Here is a 19,866-nt window from a genome sequence, read left to right on the forward strand (position 1 = left end):
AAATGTCACTAAGTTGGCATTTTTCTAGAAGGATACATTGAAATTATAATGTTATGGATAATAAGAATGTAATGGGCACAATTCCATGTTTCTAAGATAGCTACACTCATTTTACATGGACTTCCAACAGTAAAGATAAATGTTTATTCTATGAGACCATAAAAACTTTATGCACTTTATGTACTAATAACCTAGTTATATGATAATAATATTCAGTTATATATTACTATTTATAGTTTGCAAAGAATACTTTGTCAGTTAAGAAAATATGAATAATATTATGATATAAAAATCTGAGAAAATCTAACACCCGAGAGGACAAAACCCTAAAAAGAGAAAAGATAAAGATACTAGCAAAGTATTTATACACACACATAATTCCAGCAGATGCACTGTTCAAACCAATTATATAATTTTCAGGTTTGGGATATAACTCAGTGATAGAGTACTTGCCTAGCATGGGTGAGGCTGTAGGTTCAACTGCAGAATGGAATAAAAAAAAAGAAATTTTCATCAAAAATTAATGATTCTAAAAATGGGTATTACCAGGCTGAGGCAGTAGGATCACAAGTTAGAGGCCATCCTGGCAATATAATGAGACCCTGTCTCAAAATAAAATAAAGGCTGAGGACATAACTTAGTAGTAGAGCACATGCCTAGCAAGTGTGAGGCCCTGGGTTCAATCCCCAATACCATAAAAATAAATACATTGATGTCCCTTTATCCTTTATATAAATGTTACAAGATTGGTAATTTCAGAAAATAGCAAAATTGTTTTATATTGAAAATAAACAAAAAATACAAAATTAAAAGTAAAGCATTCAGATTTCATGTAAACTTAGCAAGTAGAGATACAGGATTGACATTATCATTAATCAAAAGCATTTGTGTGTCTAGTACATGTTATATTTTTCAAAGTCCTTTATAAGCACTAATTGGATTTACAGTATAGCTGCCCATTTTGTATTTGGGATTTTGTAAGTAATGAGATTAAACAAGTAACAAAACTAGACCTTAAAAGTATGTATCCCAAATCATGGTTCAGGGCTACTTTTACTTCTTTATTCTGAATCTCTAACTCATCCATTACAGTCACCACTGTCACTGAACTCACACTGTTTCTCTCTGGATTTGCTAAGCAATGGCAAAAAGGCTCTTATTACCCATGTATAATAAAGACCGTGAACAGAAATGAAGTCAGGGAACAAGGGATTCTCAGGAGATAAGTGTGTTGACAGAGCAAGAAATTAGTCCAAAGGCCTCAGGACTACCTGTGACTTAATGGATAATGACAGGAATAAAGTTATTATTTTTCCTGAGTTTCAGTTTCTATGAACACTGAGAGAAGTTGTGACAAGAAGGGTATGTGAAAAATTTTACTCTAAGAGGAGAAAAAGTCCTCATATCTAAAGAAGCATAAATATCTTACCATTATTGATAATACCTTCACATCTATTTTAGAATGCCAAAACAACTTTAATGAATCTTTTTTCATATCCTTAAATGTTAAGTATTTCATAAAGTTTTAAAAATTTTAAGTATTATTCAACCATACTCAAGTATCTTACTGAGTTTATCAAAGTACCAAAGAAAGGAAGATTCCAATTTTTGCTCCTGACATGTTACTAAGGCAACTGCAAAAATCCTAACTAGTCATTTATCTCTAGTCTCACTAAAATTCACTCAGATAAGTAACACAAAGTAACACAATGTTTTAACATGCGAAGAAATATAATCTTGCTTTTTTTTTTTTTTTTTAATTTCCTTTGCAGTTCTGGGGATCAAACCCAGGGCCTCACTCATGCACAATTATAGCTCAAGCACTATGCGGAACCCCCAGTCTTTAATCTTGCATTTTACAAATCTTTAATTTACGAATTAAAAATACTTCTTGAAACCCATAAAGTGAGAAAGAAATTGCTTGTTTTTTTTTATTTTAGTTTTTCTTAGAAGTGATTTAATCATACAATGTTAATCCTGCAGTAACTTTTAAAATATGATTTCAAAAAACTACTGTAAATAAAACTACATACTACAAAAAACAGCCCAAATTTTATTTTATTACATATGCATATAAACCTGAACAAAAGAAAATTGCTTTCAATATATCTAAAAGAAATATGAAACATTTTTGAGAAGGATAATAAGTTCTGCATCATTGATAGAGAAAGCCTCACTAACATTTAGAGCAAGACTCACCTCCTTACTTTATATTATGAAATAGAAAAATATCACGTATTGGCTGGGTATGATGGCCCATACTTGTAATTTCAGCAACTTCGGAGGCTGAGGCAGAAGGATCCTAAGTTAGAAGCCAGCCTCAGCAATTTAGCAAGGCCCTAAGTAACTTATGGAGAACCTGACTCAAAATGGAATTAAAAAGGCTGGGGATGTGGCTCAATGGTAAAGTGCCCCTGGGTTCAATCCCCAATACAAACAAACAAACAAACAAACAAACAAATAAATAAATCATGTACTAAATTAAATTTACTAAGTATGCTTTACAAAGCATTATGCTCTGTAAATTCAGTTCTTTTTTTTAAATATTTTTTTAGTTGTCAGTGGACCTTTATTTTATTTATTTATTTATATGCAGTGCTGAGAATTGAACCCCATGCCTCACATATGCTAGGCAAGTGCTCTACCACTGAGCCACAGCCTCTTAGTTCTATTTTTTATAGCTTTATTTTATTCATTTATTTATTTATATTTATGTGGTGCTGGAGGATTGAACCCAGGGCCTTACATATGCCTGGCAAGTACTCTACCACTGAACTACAACCCCAGCCCCAGTTCAGTTCTATTTTGAGATTTTAGACAATTACTTACATTTAAAAGAAAAAAAAAAAAAAGCAATTCTAGAATGAGAGAATAAAGAAACCATATTAATCAGCTCAATTTAGCCATTTCATAACATATATTTGAAAATTTTATGCCATCAATAAATATATGTGATTTTTGATCTAAAAATAATAAAAACTGAAAAAAATTATAATATGCAGATTTTAATAATAATAACAAATAATAATCCAAATGAATCAAAATTCATGTGCAAAGAATAAGTGTCACAAAGAGGAAACTAACTTTCTTGGCTTGTACTTCAGTAGACTGATTCTAAAAAGCTGTGATAAGCATTTTAAAAACAAAATTTGCAATAAAAATAAACACAGATATATAACTTAAAAACCTGAGGTAGCTATAATGGATAGCATGGAAAAAAATACAAGTTAATATAAAATAAGGGCTCACAGGGTATCCATATAGCTGTGGTAAAACTCTGGAACTGCCAAATGGTGGCCGGGTTGTTTAATTGATTTTCATACCCAAGGACCCAGACAACCATTATGCTGCAGAATCATTCTTCCAAAACTGAACTGGATTAACTCTTCTTTTATAATACTATATTTCTTTACAAACAACTATATTGTACATATATTTCTTTGTACAAAAGACCAAGAGACATTAGTCCTCTTATTTCCCTATGATAAATACTCAGAGAAGTAGAAATTCTTATTCTTTTTGTGGTGCTGGGGATTGAAATCAGGGCCTCATGCATGCTAGGCTAGTGCACTATCACAGAACTACAATTCCAGTTATTTTTACAATGAAACTGAGATCATGCTTTAAAATCTTTGAAAATAATTTTCTAAGAATTTCCCTATGATGTTATATATTCTTCAAGGGAAAAAGTCTAAATTTGCTCTTGGAAATTTAAAAATTCTAGCCTTAATTTTGTTAATAATACCCTATACTTAACACAAGCACACAGTTAACGTATAGCTTAAAGGTCATATAAATTACTGTTGATAAAAGTGGGTGAAACCACTTATCACTCACTATATAATCTATATGTTTCTACTTTAATGCTGTATTTCATAAAGCAATAAGTTCACCATAAAACTCTGTACTTTACTCAAAGGCCTTATCTAAACACATGCATTACGTGTCCCTTCCTAGATTTCAATCAGTGAAAACCCACTAGGCAGTATGAGCAACTATAACACCAACCAATCATTCTGAACTTTACTATCAACTGAGCTGAAGGCTCATTTAGCATGTTATTGGAAATTAAGCAGTCTTAAGGCTAGGTAATGAAGAAACTGGCTGTCATTTCACCGTTTTTCTGTTTTGTCTTTATAAGCAAAAATATTAAGGGCTGTAAGACAACTTTTCTTCTGCAAATTACTGGAATAAGAATAAGGTAAGAGACTGCTTCATATTTGTTTACTAAATTGAATTTGAGAACACAATAAAATTTGGGAGGGAAGCATTCTTTACTTAATCTAATCCTACAATTAGGTTTTAAAGGTAACAGGAAATAATTTTGGAGAAAATTTTAGTTAATTAACAAAAATTTCTACCAAAGTGTCATTATTATTGTAAGCCTGAAATTAAGACAGCTAAACTCAAATTAAATTGGAAATTCCTTGCCAATTTCTATAAATTTCTCACAATTTCCAGAAGTCAAGGTCCTAAATGCTTAAGTTCAGTTTCCTAAATGCATAAGTTAGCTATGCTATTAATAGCAGTAAATTGATTACAATCATGGTATTTATAGTATTAAGTTGATAACAATCATGTGAAATACTGAAAAAAAATCAGTCAACTTTTTGCCTGCCTACGGAGCCAATGTTTCTAATTGTTTAATACTAAAAATTATTGTTTTTATTAACTAGAAACTGATTTTAATCTAAGTCATAATGATATTATATTGCAGATGCAGAAAATGACCAATGACATTAAGGTCAGAACTGAAATCATTTCTTGATAAAATACAAATGAATATAAAATGCTAATAAAACCATTAATTCAAATCAGAATCAAACATCAGTTTCAAACCAAATCAGTCTCTAAACTCATTTAGAACATAAATTTAAAAATTTATTTTGAGAAAAAAATACAGATAATATATACATTTTCATCAAGAAAGGCAGAGGAGGGATGGGGGTGCAGTTCTGCAGTAGAGTTTTTGCCTGGCATGTGCCAAGCCCTGGTGCACCTCAGCACCACAGAAGGAAAAAAACCAACAGAAGGAACCTTTGGATCCACTGAGTGGGATTATCAAGTGTAACAGCAACTCCATGTGGACTGTGTATGAATTTCCAGTGGAGATGCTGTTACTTTTGATGGTCACCAACTTGCTACAATACAAAGGCATAAGAATACAACACTGTGATTACTTGATTCTCATTCACTTAAGGAGGAAAAATGATAATCTTTCTCTTCTATAAAACTGACAAAATAACTAAGAATGAATGTCAATTGTCTTAAGTTCAAGTGTAATGTCAAAATGAAAGAGGATCTGAGTCATCATTAAGAAATGGTGTACAGGAAAATGACCTATGAATTGACAGACAGTATGACTACGTTTGTCTGTCACTTCTGTAGGCCAATATTCTGTATGTCTCTTCTACTTCAAAATCAGAAATCAACTAATACCATGGAAGCAACACAATGGCAGATACAGAGATCTTTAACACAACCATGTAAATGTATTAACAAATAAAAATGTAAATGATAAAAAAAAACTTGTTTGTGTTTTTCTGAAGTTCACATATATTTCACCTACTTAATCAACAATCAACCAACAACCAACAACCAATCTCCAGCACAAAAGATAACAAATACACAAACAAAAAAAACAAGTATTCAATATGTGCCTACAGATGACTTAAAAAAAACCAAAAATACCTTTAACACTGAAAAAAAAATACCACTTCAAATATATGCAATCATGGAAGTACTGTTAAAGAAATAATGATAATATTGACAATGAAAAGTATAACCTTTTCACAAAAATTTGAGAGACAAGGTGGGGACATTCAAATCTACGTCTACAGTCTCAACACTCCTCTTTTATTTCTTGGCCTCTATTCCCTCAAATTCTTCACTGGGTTCTCAATTGATTAAATGTATAAACACTTACAAATGTATTCAAACTCTTTACTTAGGCTATAACATAATTTAGCCATATTAAAACATTACTCAAAGAAAATGAAAACCTAGAATGTATTCCCCAAAGGAATGATAAATATTCCCTGTCCCACATCTGCTAACAGGGAGGCCAGGTAAGGTGGCACACACCTGTAATCCCAGCAGTTTGGGAGGCTGAGGCAGGAGGATCACAAGTTTGAAGCCAAACTCAGCAACTTACCAAGACTGTGCCTCAAAATAAAAATAAAAAGGGCTGGGGATGTAGTTCACTGGTAAAGTGATTCCTAAAGTAAAATTACATTTTAGGCTCCCCAACTAAACAGTGGGGATCTTTGGATCCCCAACACTTTAAACTAGTACAATAAATTCTCATAGAATAAAACAGAGCTTTCTTTCTAATTATCAATACTGGAACAAATCTGTTTTTGTTTTATATGTTGAAATATGAATCCTTTGGAAATTTATATTTCATTTCTCCAAAATATTGCTATTTTATAATATCTTGTTTAAATATATATATGAAGCTGGGCGTGGTGGCTCATGTCTGTTATCCCAGCTACGCTAGAGGCTGAGGCAGGAGGACTGCAAGTTCAAGGTCATCTTCAGCAACTTACCAAGGCCTTAAGCTACTTGGCAAGACCCTGTCTCAAAAAATAAAAAATAAAAAGAACTGGGGATGTAGCTCAGTGGTTAAGCACCTCTGGGTTCAATACCCAGTGCCTGAAAAATAAATAAATGAAAAATATATGAGAATCTCAATAGTTTACACTATTTTTTTCCATTATTGAAAAGAACACAATTCACTTTAAAACAACAAAAAAATTATCATAAAAAGTTCTACCTGTTGATCAAGTATTCATCTTTTGTCTTATGATGAAATACAGGAATTGGAACTCCCCAAACTCTTTGTCTGGATATACACCAATACGGACGCCTGTCCATCATGTCAACCATGGCATTCAGTGTTGCTCCTGGAATAAACTTCACTGTCTTTAACAATTCCTGAAATTGATTCATAAATCAAGACTAATGAGAGAGAGCAGAATAAATTTTTCTACAACTGTCATTATTTTTCCTTATGCAGTGGTTTGTTTTGGATGTTGGCTGTCATTCACATCCCCCTGACACTCCCAAAACTAAACACAACAAAAAACTAAAGATTTCAGAGCAAATGAGGCAAAATAAAAACAGAGTCACCAAAGTCTTACTAATTATTATCAAGAGCAGACTTAATCTTTGGAGGATTTAACAAGAGACTTTATACCAATTTCCAATTTATACCAACCCTAGATCAAAACTGGTAACAAGCCTAGGCATGGAAAGACACACCTACTAACAGAGCCACAAAAAGAACTATGAATGAATAATGACTGGAGGCTGAGGTGGGAGGATCATGAGCACACAAGTTTGATACCAGCCTGGGCAATGTAGGGAGACTCCACTTCAAAAACAAAGAAAACTGGTTATAAAAGGTTTAGTACAAGTATTACATATACTTAATAAACTATAGTTAAGATCAATGCAAACTTGATTTTAATCATTTTTGTAAGCACTTTAAAAATAAGCTACTGTCCTAGGTTGACAAACAAGGATTACAAACAATATAGATTGATTTTACACAGCAAGGTTTACAATGCCGAAAACACTTTCCCAAAAATATCAGTTACTTCCTATTTATTTACATCCTTTGAAAACTCCCCCTTTATTTCCTCAAAAAGTTGTCAACTACCTACATTTGATATATTTGTCAATTACCAAAAGATCAATTGAACAGCATAAATGGTTGTTATTAATCCCCCCAAAAAGTCAAAATATGCTAACTTAAACTCTTCATTAAAAAAAAGCTTTTTTGCACCAGGCACAGTGGCATATACCTGGAATCCCAGTGGCTAGGGAGGCTGAAGCAGGAGGATTGTGAGTTCAAAGCCAGCCTCAACAAAAGCGAGGCACCAAGCAACTCAGTGAGACCCTGTCTCTCTCTCTCCCTTTTTTTTTTTTTTTTTTTTTTTTTTTTTTTGTGGTGCAAGTGTTTTGAACTCAGGACCTTGTGCATGAGAGGCAAGCACTCTACCAACTGAGCTATACCCCCAGCAAGAAACCCTGTCTCTAAATAAAATAGAAAATACCCTTGGGGTATTTACTGGGGATGTGCCTGGTGATCAGGTGCCACTGAATTCAATCCCCAGTACCCCCAAAATAAAGCATTTTGCTAAGCAGGTTTAAATAGCTTCTTTTCTAAACTGAAGTCTCTTACCCCAAAAACCTTTTGGAGCAACACCACTTCTCTAATTCAATTTGACTAATACTCGGTTTTTAAAGCCAAGAAATGTGAATACTGACTGGGTTACTGGATTTTGTTAAGGACTTTCTGAAGGTGGTATAATAGCATTGGATTTATGTTTTTTTGTTTTTTGTTGTTTTTTTTTGGTACTGGAAATTGAAACCAAGGGTACTTAACTCCTGAACTACCTCCCCAGCACCATCCCCCTTTTTTTTTCTTTTGAAGTGAGTTCTCACTAAATTGTGCAGGACCTTACTAAGTTGCTGAAGCTGGACTTGAACTTGGGATTCTCCTGCCTCAGCCTCCCAAGTTGCTAGAATTACAAGCATGCACCAGAGCACCCAGCTTAGAATTATGCTTTAAAGAATATTTATCTTTCAGATGTACATGGTGAAATATTGCCTGAAAAAAATGATGCCTGGTATTTGCCTCAAAATAATCCAGTGGTTTTGGGGAAAAGGTAGGTAGGGTAAGAGGGAAAAAAACTGGCCAAAAATTGATTATTGTTGAAGCTGGATGATGGAAATGTGGCAATAGATGACTCTAGTTTTGCAACTTCTACAAAAAGCTACTGAAAATAGTCTGTAAAAAAAGTTTTGGGGGCTGTGGCTGTGGCTCAGTGGTAGAGCACTTGCCTTTCATGGGTAAGGCACTGAGTTTGATCCTCAGCACCACATAAAAATAAATAAAGATACTGTGTCCATCTACAATCAAAAAAACATATTTAAAAAAAAATTGGGGGCTGGGTAATCACAGCAACCTGGGAGGCTGAGGTAGGAAAATCTCAAGTTAAAGGCCAGTCTCAGGAATTTAGCAAGACCCTGTCTCAAAATAAAAAAAATAAAAGGTATAGGGATGTAGCTCAGTGGTACCTTGCCTCTGGATTCAATCCCTAGTGCAGTACTACCAAAAAAAAAAAAAAAACTGGGCTTAAACATCTTATATCAGATTTAGATGTTCCTCAACTAAAAAGTTATTTAGAGCTGGAAGTTACAAATGTTAATGTTTTAAAAGTAAGGAACATAGGCTTCAGAAAGGAATGAAAAAATAAGGACCCCAAACTGTCAACCCAACAAATGAACCAGCTAATTCCAGTAGTAGCTTATTTGTAAACTATACAGCAAAATATCTGTATATTCAGTCTAGTTAACAAATATATAATCTGTGCTCTTTCATTCAATAGAATCAAATTTTTTGTGAAGATACACACATATGCTCACATATACACACAAATACACAACAAATACACCAGTATACACACAGATACATATGTATGTTAAATGAAAGAGCTCAAATACATATTAAATAACTATAATACCAGTTATAAAATATTTGTTAATTCAAAGCTACAACTCCTTCAAGGGATTTGCTAGTTCAATCTTAAGGAAACAAAGTGTTTACAAAGAATTTTATCGAATGCCTATTATATGTCAAAACACTGTTCTGGAAACTTTTGCTCACTTACTCTATAATGTGGGATTCTCACCTTGATATCGATGAAGAGGGTATAGAACTGAATTTCTAGGGGGTTAAAAATGTGTTAAACTCAGTTCTGTCCTAATTCTATGCTACTTTCACTATATGGGGCAGGAAAAGTGAATCAGCAAATCATTGAACCTCTTCAAGCTTTTTTCCCACGTATGCATAATGAAAGAATAAAACCCAAGGTCTTTTCAGACCTTCCTAACTCTACAATGCTAGGGAAACAAATTACAAAAGCAACAATACCATCTACTCCAAAACCCCACCTCACCCTTACATGCAATCCTTTGACATGGTGAGAAAGATAAACCCAACTCCTTATAGTAGAATGCATTTTATACCTTGGCTGTTGTCTTTAGATCTGTGATATTTATAAACCACTGTTTGCTGGCACGAATAACCACTGGTTTCTTAGTCCTCCAGTCATAGGGATAGCTGTGTATCAGTTTTTCCTCTTTCAACAAATTCTTTGAATTTTTAAGCAGCTTTATGACTAGAAAAAAGAAAGAGATTAGACATAATGAAGAAGTACTATGAAAATCCTAATAGAGTTCTAAACTAATGAAAAGTATTAAGTCTGGGGCTGGGACTGTAACTCAGTGACAGAGTGCTTGTCTAGCATGTGTGAGACACTGGGTTCAACCCTTAGCGCTATATAAAGATAAAATAAAGGCATTCTGTCCATCTACAAATACAAAAAAAAAAATTTAAGAAAAAGTATTAAGTCTAGTCCAATAGGTACTATTCCCAGGTATCAAAGACATAATCTGCATATCTCCTGGCAAAGAAACGCAGGGGCTGTAAAACCTTAATCAGGCTCTAAATTATGCTATTCCCACAACTCTTCACTTCAAAGGATAGATGAACAGATATACTTAAGAATTCTAAATTTAAAACTCAGAGCCTGTCTATCTATCATACTATAAATTTTAAAATGTTCTCTAGGTAATCCAGAAGAAAGCATGTCTGATGGGTTAAGCTCTGTCTATCCTCATTTCTATGCATGTGACCTTACTTGCAATTCAATCTTTATAGATGTAACTAAATTAAGATGAGGACACAATGGATTAGACTGGGCCCTAAATCCAATGACTGGTGTCTTTAAAAGGAGAAGATACACAGAGAGACACACAAAAGCTGAAAGTGGCCATGTGACAACAGAAGCGGAGAGTGCAGTGATGTGACCATAGATTAAGGAATGCCAAGGACTCCAGGGGCCAGCAGAAGCTAGGAAGAGGCAATTAAGGATTCTTGCATAGAACTTTCAGGAGAAATATAGTCCTATCAAAATCTTGATTTTGGACATCTACTCTCCAGAATTTAGAGAATAATTAGTTGTTTTAAGCCACCAAATTTATGACAATTTGTTATTACAGCCCAAGAAAAGTAATATGCAAGGTCTAATTCACCCTCGTGTTAATGTGTACATTGAAAGCTTTCACAGCAATGGTTTTTGATTCCGTGAAGGCAGAAAGAGAATTCCAGACTGGTGGAGTCCTACGATTCTAAAATATAAACCAAATAACCAGCTCAATTATTTGCAAGAGTTACAAAAGGAGTGGGAAATGTCTGATTTATAGCCAACATCTAGCCCCAAGCTTGATATTATCCTTCCACAAAAGTCACACAGCTGATCATTACCTTTGTAGCCCTAAAATAACATCACTCCCAATTGTCTGAATTTGCTTAAAAAGTAGAGCAGCTCTGAAGCAAAAGATGAAAAAGCCCTGAACTCATTTTAAACTATGTGGTTAAACAAAATAAAATTATTTTGTTTTGGCAGAAAGTATAAGAAGGAAGAACAGCAAGCAAAGGTTACTGCTGGCTGCTTTTCAGAAAATATGCCACTATGTTATCAACAGGTACAGTACTTACCCACATCAGTTCCCTCTTCAAGGACAGCTTTCTTGTGAAGTTCAGGACCTGCTTCAGCTATGAAAATCCCACCTTCGTCTACCAAACAATCCTACAAATCCATTTGAACAATTAAAGCATTAAGACATTTTATCTTATGACAATCTCTGGCAAAACAATACACATAAAACATCTCAATGCAGACTATTCTTTCTCTACATTGAAAATTTGGGTACACTTATTCAATCAATAGAAATTTGTGAATTTTATATGTTTAAATCACCAAAGGCAAAATATATTATTAAAGCATATACCTAAAGTATAATAACAAAAAGTAACAAAATATACTAAAACATCTTAACTTGTCTCTATTATTTAGAGATGAATGGCAGTGTACATAGTTGTTCACTTTGAGACTTGGCTTTTAACTAAGTGGAAAAATCTGCTCAGTAATAGAAGTACATAAAATACATTTAGAGAAGATTTTTAAGTTAAAAAAAAAAAAAACCCAAACTGTCCTTTTCAATTACTAAGTAAAATCTACTTGCCATTTTCTAGGAACTGGGAGTAATTTATCTATGTGACTTAATACCTGAAAAAAAGTACTGTGGGCTGGGTTCCAGACCACCACAATAAAGCAGGATCAACTATAAAACCAGTCACATAAAATATTTGGTTTCTCAGTGCACAGAAAAGTTATGTTTATTTTATGGCAGGATATTAAGAGTACAACTGCATTATGTCTAAAAATGCAATGTACATACCTTAATTAAAAATACTTTATACTAAAAAATGCTAATAACCATCTGAGCTATTGAGAAAATAATGCCAATATATTTGCTTGACACAGAGTTGCCAGAAACTTTCAATTTGTAAAATATGAAATATCTAGCTGGGCACAGTGGTGCATGCCTGTAATACCAGAAGCTCTGGAGGCTGGGGCAGGAGGATCATTGAGTTCAAAGCCAACCTCAGCAACTGCAAGATGCTAAGCAACTCAATGAGACTCTGTCTCTAAATAAAATACAAAATAGGGTTGGGGAATGTGGCTTAGTGGTTGAGTGCCCCTGGGTTCAATCCCTGGTACCAAAAAAAATGCAATATCTGTGAAGTGCAATAAAGTAAAGCACAATATAATGAGGTCTGTGCATATTCAAAGTGTCCCCACATAGTATATATTCTTCAGTTCTAATTTTATTTTGATTTCATGTTAATTCTGAATTACTGAAACTTTAGGATACTACATAAACCTAAGCATTTCACAACTTAATTATGTTGACCAAAATTATTATTATCAAGAAATAAAGATGTTAGGATTTATCACTTTGATTCTATAAGGATAATAATTAAAAAAGAAAAGAGAGAAGAGTACCATTGGCAGGTTGTGCTGAGAGGCGACACTATAATCTTCCATACCATGAGCTGGGGCTGTGTGAACCAATCCTGTTCCTTTTGCCATGGTCACATGAGTTGCAGGTAAAAGAGGAGAGACTTTATCAGGAATTAAAGGATGACTACAAGTACCATTTTTCAAATCTGCACCTGTGGGGAAAGAAAACCACCATTAAGAATGGTTTTATATTATGATATCAGAAGAAAAGGAAGAAATTCAGGTACAGAAAATGTATTTCTTGTGATGGTGTTTGGTGAGTTTTGGTTCTAAGGGTACCAAATGAGGAAGCCAAAGTTGACAAAAACTGTATACTTTGACAAGAAAAAGTTATTTTTTTGTCTTCTGATCTACAAGTACCTAAGTCAAGTAAATATGTTTCATGTATTTCTTTTACATTTTTATGCAGTCTGTTATGCACTGTAGTTTCAGATGTGCAATAATTCGTACCATGGTTTATTCCCAAATATGCCTTAAGCAGAACAAATGTGTTTTTTTCTATATAGTTCCCTGCCTTAATAAATATGTAATATAAACTTAAGCAAACCTCTATTTTGTATATTTCTAAACTACAAAGTAAAAAAAAAAAAAAATGAACATTTTGTAGAGTTTGTATTTTGCATACTCAAGGTGAGAATTAACTTTTAAATAAACCTATAATATTTTATCTGGGAAAAAAAAAGAATGGTTTTATATGAAATTCTACCTCTGTAAGTTTAGCAACAACACATCAGGTTAAAGTGCAAAATCTAGGATGAGACTGGCTGGGCTCAAACCCTGGCTGGCTTCCCTTTTACTATTTTATGACCTTCAGGAATCTATCAAATACAGATGATTATGGTTCCTACCTCAGCAGGTTGTTGTGAGGACAGCGTTATTAATACATTTTAAATGTTTGATGCACTTGGTATAATACCTACCACACAATAAATATTCAAATATTTTAGCAATTTTATCCATTGTTACCTATTATAACAAACAGGTACTCAAAAGATTCCAAGGAAATTTCTCAAAGTTACATAAAACTATGTAAATTTTGTAAGAAAAAGAAATTCTAGATCAACAGATAGATGACCTGTTCTGACACTCTCTCTGTGGAAAACCATTGCTGTTGCTTTCCTAATGTTGCTCTAAAAAGGTAAAAGATTATAAATAATACATGATAGTCACTGGGCACCCAGTAAGCAACTTCTTCACAATACTACTACAAAATAGGTAATACTGTGCTCAATTTTCAAATGAGAAAATAATTTCAGAAAACATACACGATATGTCTGATATCACATGATTTCTAAATGATTAGACCCAAATTTCAAGATTTCTAAATGATTAGACCCAAATTTCAAGGTAAGTCTAACTACAACTTTGATGTTCTATATAAGTCTAGCTTCCCTTAATAATATATCATAGGGATGGAAATGTAGCTCAGTGGTAGAGGGCTTGCATAGCATGTGTGAGGCCCTGAGTTCAATCCCCAGCACCACAAAAAAGAACAAAAAGCCCATACTCATCATCTATTAATTTTCTATACCTTTACTGTCTAAGTTCCATAATCTAATCTCTTTTATGTGTTCTAAAAATAACAGATTTACCAAAAGGATTGATAACTTAGTTCTACTGAATAAGTCTGTTCACTTCAAAGTCTACTCTTTCAAAGTTAATGAAACTTCAATGACCCTTACTTCCCAGATCTTTCCCACAAGTAATTCTTCATTTCCAACTAAATATACTTTTTTTTTAATATTTATTTTTTTTAGTTTTTTTTTCCAGCGGACACAACATCTTTGTATGTGGTGCTGAGGATCGAACCCGGGCCACACGCATGCCAGGAGAGCACGCTACCGCTTGAGCCACATCCCCAGCCCCCTTACTTTTTTTTTTTTTTTTAATTGGGAATTAAGCCCAGAGATGTTTTATGACCAAGCACATCCCCAGCCCTTTTTTTGAGTTGGGTTCTTGCCTACATGCTGAGGCTGGGTTACAAATTGTAATCCTCTTGCCTTAGCCTCCCAAGTCACTAGGATTACAGGCATGCACCAATGTGCCCGGCAATAATAACTTTAAAAAAAAAAAAATCTATCCTTGTAGAGAAATTTCTCCACCTTTCATGATGTTTTTTTCCTACCATATAGCAGCCAAAACTATGTAATCCATTGACACCACTAAAAGAACAATAAAATCTTTTAATAATCTGTTGTTTAACTTCATTTTGATTAAAACAGTACCTATTATTGTACTAAAAGGTTTATTCCCTTAAAATTAATGACAATAAAACACTCTTTCTGGGGAAAAAAAAAAAAATCACAAGCTCTCCTTCCAGTTCAACTTGGCTGGCTTCGTATTCTATTCCCAGAAAAATCATTTGCAAACTTTAATACTTCAGGATGCATTTCTTCCAAATAATCCATAATGATACTAAAGAAGAAACTGTTAACACTAATTTCTAGAGAAATCTGCTCTAGTCATCACTTTGATTCCTTTCTATAAGTTAGTTTCATAAGACCAGTCCCATGACCTTATGCTATCCTATTTATGTACTTTTACTATGATAATCAGAGGCTTGGGAAAAGCAAATTTAATGAACTTTATGCCTACACTGTTGTATGTACTACTTAATATTATCCCACAAACACCCCCCTCCAAAAAAAAACCCTCAAAGTAATTATTAAGAATAGTTCATATTTTCTTGGAAAGAAATTATCCAACACAAATTATTCTATTTAAGCTGTTCAACATGCCTACTATTTTAATACTTATTTTGTCAGGAACAAGATGGATATATAATCCTATGCCATGTAGTAACTCAAACGGCAACCCAATAAATCTCTGCAAAGTAAAAATTTGAAATACTTTTGCAATCTAGACAAATGATCTCTAAATTTAACCTTAATACTTTCAAAAATCTTGTAATTTTTCAGCATCTGCGGTAATATCTACCTTGTCAGTGAAGTCTGTAATATTGTCTACACTTTAAAAAGATTGAGAAAAGGTATGGAGTAAAGAACATTCAGGGTCCTCTGACTTATCTTTGCACCAACAAGAATTGAATGGTCTTACACATTCTGTAGCTCCCTTCCTGCCTTTGTTATAAAGCCCTTTAATTTTGTTAAGTTGCTTATTCTTCTAATCAGCTTGCATCTGAACTGATGAATATAGAGACTTTATTATTTAGCTAAGAAAATTCAGAGAATAATGGGTACTAATATTTAACACATAATCAGTATAAACTATCTTCTAAAAATGAAGAAGTCACATTTATTTCAATGCATAATGAGGAATATCCAAAAAAGTAGTGAACTCAAATCAACCCAATATTTTGATTAGTGTGATGGTCAGAATATCTATAAATTTTCACCTGAAAATGTTGAAATAACCTCAAATGTTGTTTCCAAAGTAGAAGCAACAGATGATACTTTATCTGCAGCCAGTATGTAGAGGTCTCCAGAAGTGGAACATTTCACAACAGCATACCTAACAGAGAATTTTAGAAAAAAAATTACTAATGAAGGAAAAAAAAACAGCACTGATAACATTTTAATTTCTAATATCAGTTTAGAATAATGAATTTCAAGATTAAAAACCATTATTTTCAAGATACTCTATACTTTATAAATGTTTTGTTTTCCAAAAAAAGCTGGAAATATGGTCTTAAAAGGAATCTCCTAAAGCTTCACAAAATCTATATGAACATAATAACTGAGTTATAATTCACTAGATTTTAAGAGGACAATGAGGATAAAATAAATTTAACATAATTTTAATGACAGAATGAATCCTACTTGTGGATAACAAAAATTGCAATATACCCACTTTGACTCTGGCATATAGCAAATAGCCTGATTGGCTGGAATTGTCCAAGGCTGGGTGGTCCAGACTAAAAAACTAACAGGAGATGAATCACCTGTGACAATAAAGTTGTAAATATGTCAGCAAATATTATTATTTCATAACTTATAATCTATATAAATTAAATCAATGAAGAAATCTTACTTATAAGAGATGCCAATTTAGGAGGTGGTTTTAAGAGAGGGAATTTTACATATATTGAACGACTGACGTGCTCAGGATTATATTCAAGTTCTGCTTCAGCCAAAGCAGTCCTAAGATTTAAAAAAGTTAAACATGAATATTTGGAAGCTTCACAAATTCATCCCCTTTAATTATGAAAGAACACATGTATACCTTGATGAGGGAGACCAAAACACAGGTTTGTAAGAGCGATAAACCAAACCCTACAAAAGACAAAGATATTATACTAATGCTGAAATTCTGTAATATATATTTTTAATACACTGAAAGAAAAAAATACTTCATTACCTTATCATACATTTGGTAAAAAATTCTCAACTGTTTGGCCTCATAGTTTCTATCAAATGTATAGTAGCAATTATCCCAATCTGCCATTATTCCCCAACGAATAAATGCTGATTTCTGTTTCTCAATGGCTGCTTTCGCAAAGGACCTAGCTAAAAGGAAAAAAAAAAAAAGGACAAGAATGTGGCTCTCTAAATGCAGATGTTATATAGTTTAGAATAAAAAAAATTCTTACAGGAAAATTATTTGAAGAAGCTCAAAGATACAAATTCTAAAATTAACTGGAGTTCCAAAAATTAAAATTTTATTACTGTTTTCTGTATTTTCCAGACTACATATAGTGACCTCTAGAAAACGGTAAAAGTATTCATTATTTCTTAATTTAAGAAAAAGGGAGGGGCTAGGGTTGTGGCTCAGCAGTAGAGCGCTCACTTAGCACATGTGAGGCGCTGAGTTCAATCCTCAGCACCACATAAAAATAAATAAATAAAATAAAGGTATTAAAAAAAGAAAAAGAAAAAGGGAATAATTTTATTTCATTATATACACACACACAAATAAACAGTATATCAAATCTAAGTAAACAATAACATGCTTCACAGAGTAGTAAAATAATCTTCATAATCATATCCAAATAAACAACAGTATACACCTCTCTGGCCAAAGGAAAGGGTCAAATAGAAGAATAATTCAAAATATATGTATTTTAAAATTTACTTCTGTCTTAGGACCTGAAACAGGTCACAAGCCCTACCCAGGAAAGTTTAAAAAAAAAATTGACCAAAACATTAATTTAATAAGACACGATCACTAAACAGCTGAATAATGCAGTATGGGCAAGATCACAAAATCGTTTCTTCAATCTCTACAGAGAAAGTTTCACAAAAATCAATTAAACAAAATCTGAGGTTTTTGTGACACAGAATATAGTTCCCCACAGATCTCATTATAACCAAAACAAAATGAAAGTTCTCTTGGTAAAGCACTGAGTTTTTCAAAGTGCCTCAGTGTTTATAAATATCATTTTAATTATTTTAAAACAGAAATTGAGATTATTTACCTTTTTCTCTAATTTCCATGGCTGAAAGATTCTGAGCTTTTCCACCAAGTTCTGATAACACTTTTATTTCAATGGGCAACCCGTGACAATCCCAGCCAGGCACAAAATGTATTTTGGAACCTCTCATCATATGGTATCTATTGGCTATGTCTTTTAAAATCTGCAAAGATGAATAACAGTAATCACCATTTGTATGGAAAACATAATTTACAGTCTTTTATTAATATCATTTTAAAACACTACAGCCAGGTGCAGTGCTGCACACCTGTAATCCCAATGATTCAGGAGGATAAGGTGAGAGGACAGCAAATGTGAGGCCAGCCTAGGCAACTTAGTAAGAACTGTCTTCTCGTGAGAAAAAAGAAAAAGCACCCCTGGGTTCAATCCTCAACAAAAAACACTACTAAAGCCCAGTTTTAAAAGGATTTATATAAAATAACCTATCAAATCTAATTTAAGTGCTACACAGAAATAACAGATATTTAAAATTTTAAAATGCCATATCTCCAGAGAGAGAGAGAGAGAGAGATTGATTTATAAGTGAAAAACATTATGCCTAAAATTACTAATTCACTTTTTAAGTTGCAACTCGGAATAAAAGCAACCCATATTACTGCCCTTCTTCCCTCTCTCCTTTCCCTTTCTTTCTTTTTCCTATTGGGGATTGAACCCAGGGCTTTGTGCATGCTACTCAAGCACTCTAACACTGAGCTACATTCTCAGCCCTTTCTTAAGACAGGGTCTTGCTAAGTTGCTGAGGCTGTCCTGGAACTTAAAATCTTCTGCCTCAGTGCCTAGAGTAGAGATTACAGGTGTGCATGGACACCACACCCAACATCTTAGTTCACTTCCTGTAGTAGAGGGCAGCAGAGCCTTGAAAAACAATGTGTTACCATTGCAGAAAGGAGTATTGAAAGCAAAAGATAGATTTGGTCCAGCTCAATTTTCTTTCCTGACAGGAAGAAATACTTTGACCACTAACCTCATAGTCCAGAATTTGGGTGATAGTCCAAATTAAGATAGGTATAAATATATATCCTAGATTTCAAACATTTAGTACCCCCAAAATATAGTCTAAAATTTTTTACACTGATTATATGTTTAAATATTTGAGATATGTTGAGTTAAATATAGCATTAAAATTAATTGAACTTGTTTGACTTTTTTGTGGTTATTAGAAAATTTAAACATACCTATGTGGCTCATACTTGTAGTTTATGTTCTATTTCTACTGAACAGTACTGCTTTCAAGTATATAAAGAGAATGAAATCAATCACCTGAACTAACAATTAGGACTTTATAAGAAATTATTTGGCTGGTGGGGGGGAGCAGTAATCAGGGATTGAACCCAGAGTGCTTAACCACTGAGCCACACTCCCAGCCCTTTTTATTTTTAATTTAGAGACAGGGTCTCACTAAATTTCTGAGAGCCTCACTAAATTGCTGAGGTAGGCTTTGAATTTGCAATCCTCCTGCCTCAGCCTCCTGAACTGCTGGGATTACAGGCGTACGCCACCATGCCTAGCTACAAGGATTTAAAAAATGTAATA

At 33.4% G+C, this 19,866-nt stretch overlaps 1 protein-coding gene across 1 annotated transcript in view; it reads right to left on the bottom strand.

The window, feature by feature from the left end:
• Iars2 (isoleucyl-tRNA synthetase 2, mitochondrial) overlaps nucleotides 1-19,866 on the bottom strand; it is a 55,968-nt gene that overhangs the window by 23,975 nt on the left and 12,127 nt on the right. Inside the window, exons 3-12 of the mRNA XM_015483628.2 lie at nucleotides 18,316-18,475; nucleotides 17,259-17,407; nucleotides 17,124-17,173; nucleotides 16,932-17,041; nucleotides 16,752-16,842; nucleotides 16,297-16,412; nucleotides 12,924-13,093; nucleotides 11,573-11,663; nucleotides 10,039-10,190; nucleotides 6,776-6,936 (exon numbers count right to left, since the gene is read on the bottom strand). Coding sequence (XP_015339114.1) covers nucleotides 6,776-6,936; nucleotides 10,039-10,190; nucleotides 11,573-11,663; nucleotides 12,924-13,093; nucleotides 16,297-16,412; nucleotides 16,752-16,842; nucleotides 16,932-17,041; nucleotides 17,124-17,173; nucleotides 17,259-17,407; nucleotides 18,316-18,475 — 1,250 coding nt within the window. The remainder of the gene's footprint in view (nucleotides 1-6,775; nucleotides 6,937-10,038; nucleotides 10,191-11,572; nucleotides 11,664-12,923; nucleotides 13,094-16,296; nucleotides 16,413-16,751; nucleotides 16,843-16,931; nucleotides 17,042-17,123; nucleotides 17,174-17,258; nucleotides 17,408-18,315; nucleotides 18,476-19,866) is intronic.

The sequence above is a fragment of the Marmota marmota genome, unplaced genomic scaffold (genome assembly GCF_001458135.2).
Source record: "Marmota marmota marmota unplaced genomic scaffold, marMar, whole genome shotgun sequence".
NCBI lineage: Eukaryota > Metazoa > Chordata > Mammalia > Rodentia > Sciuridae > Marmota > Marmota marmota.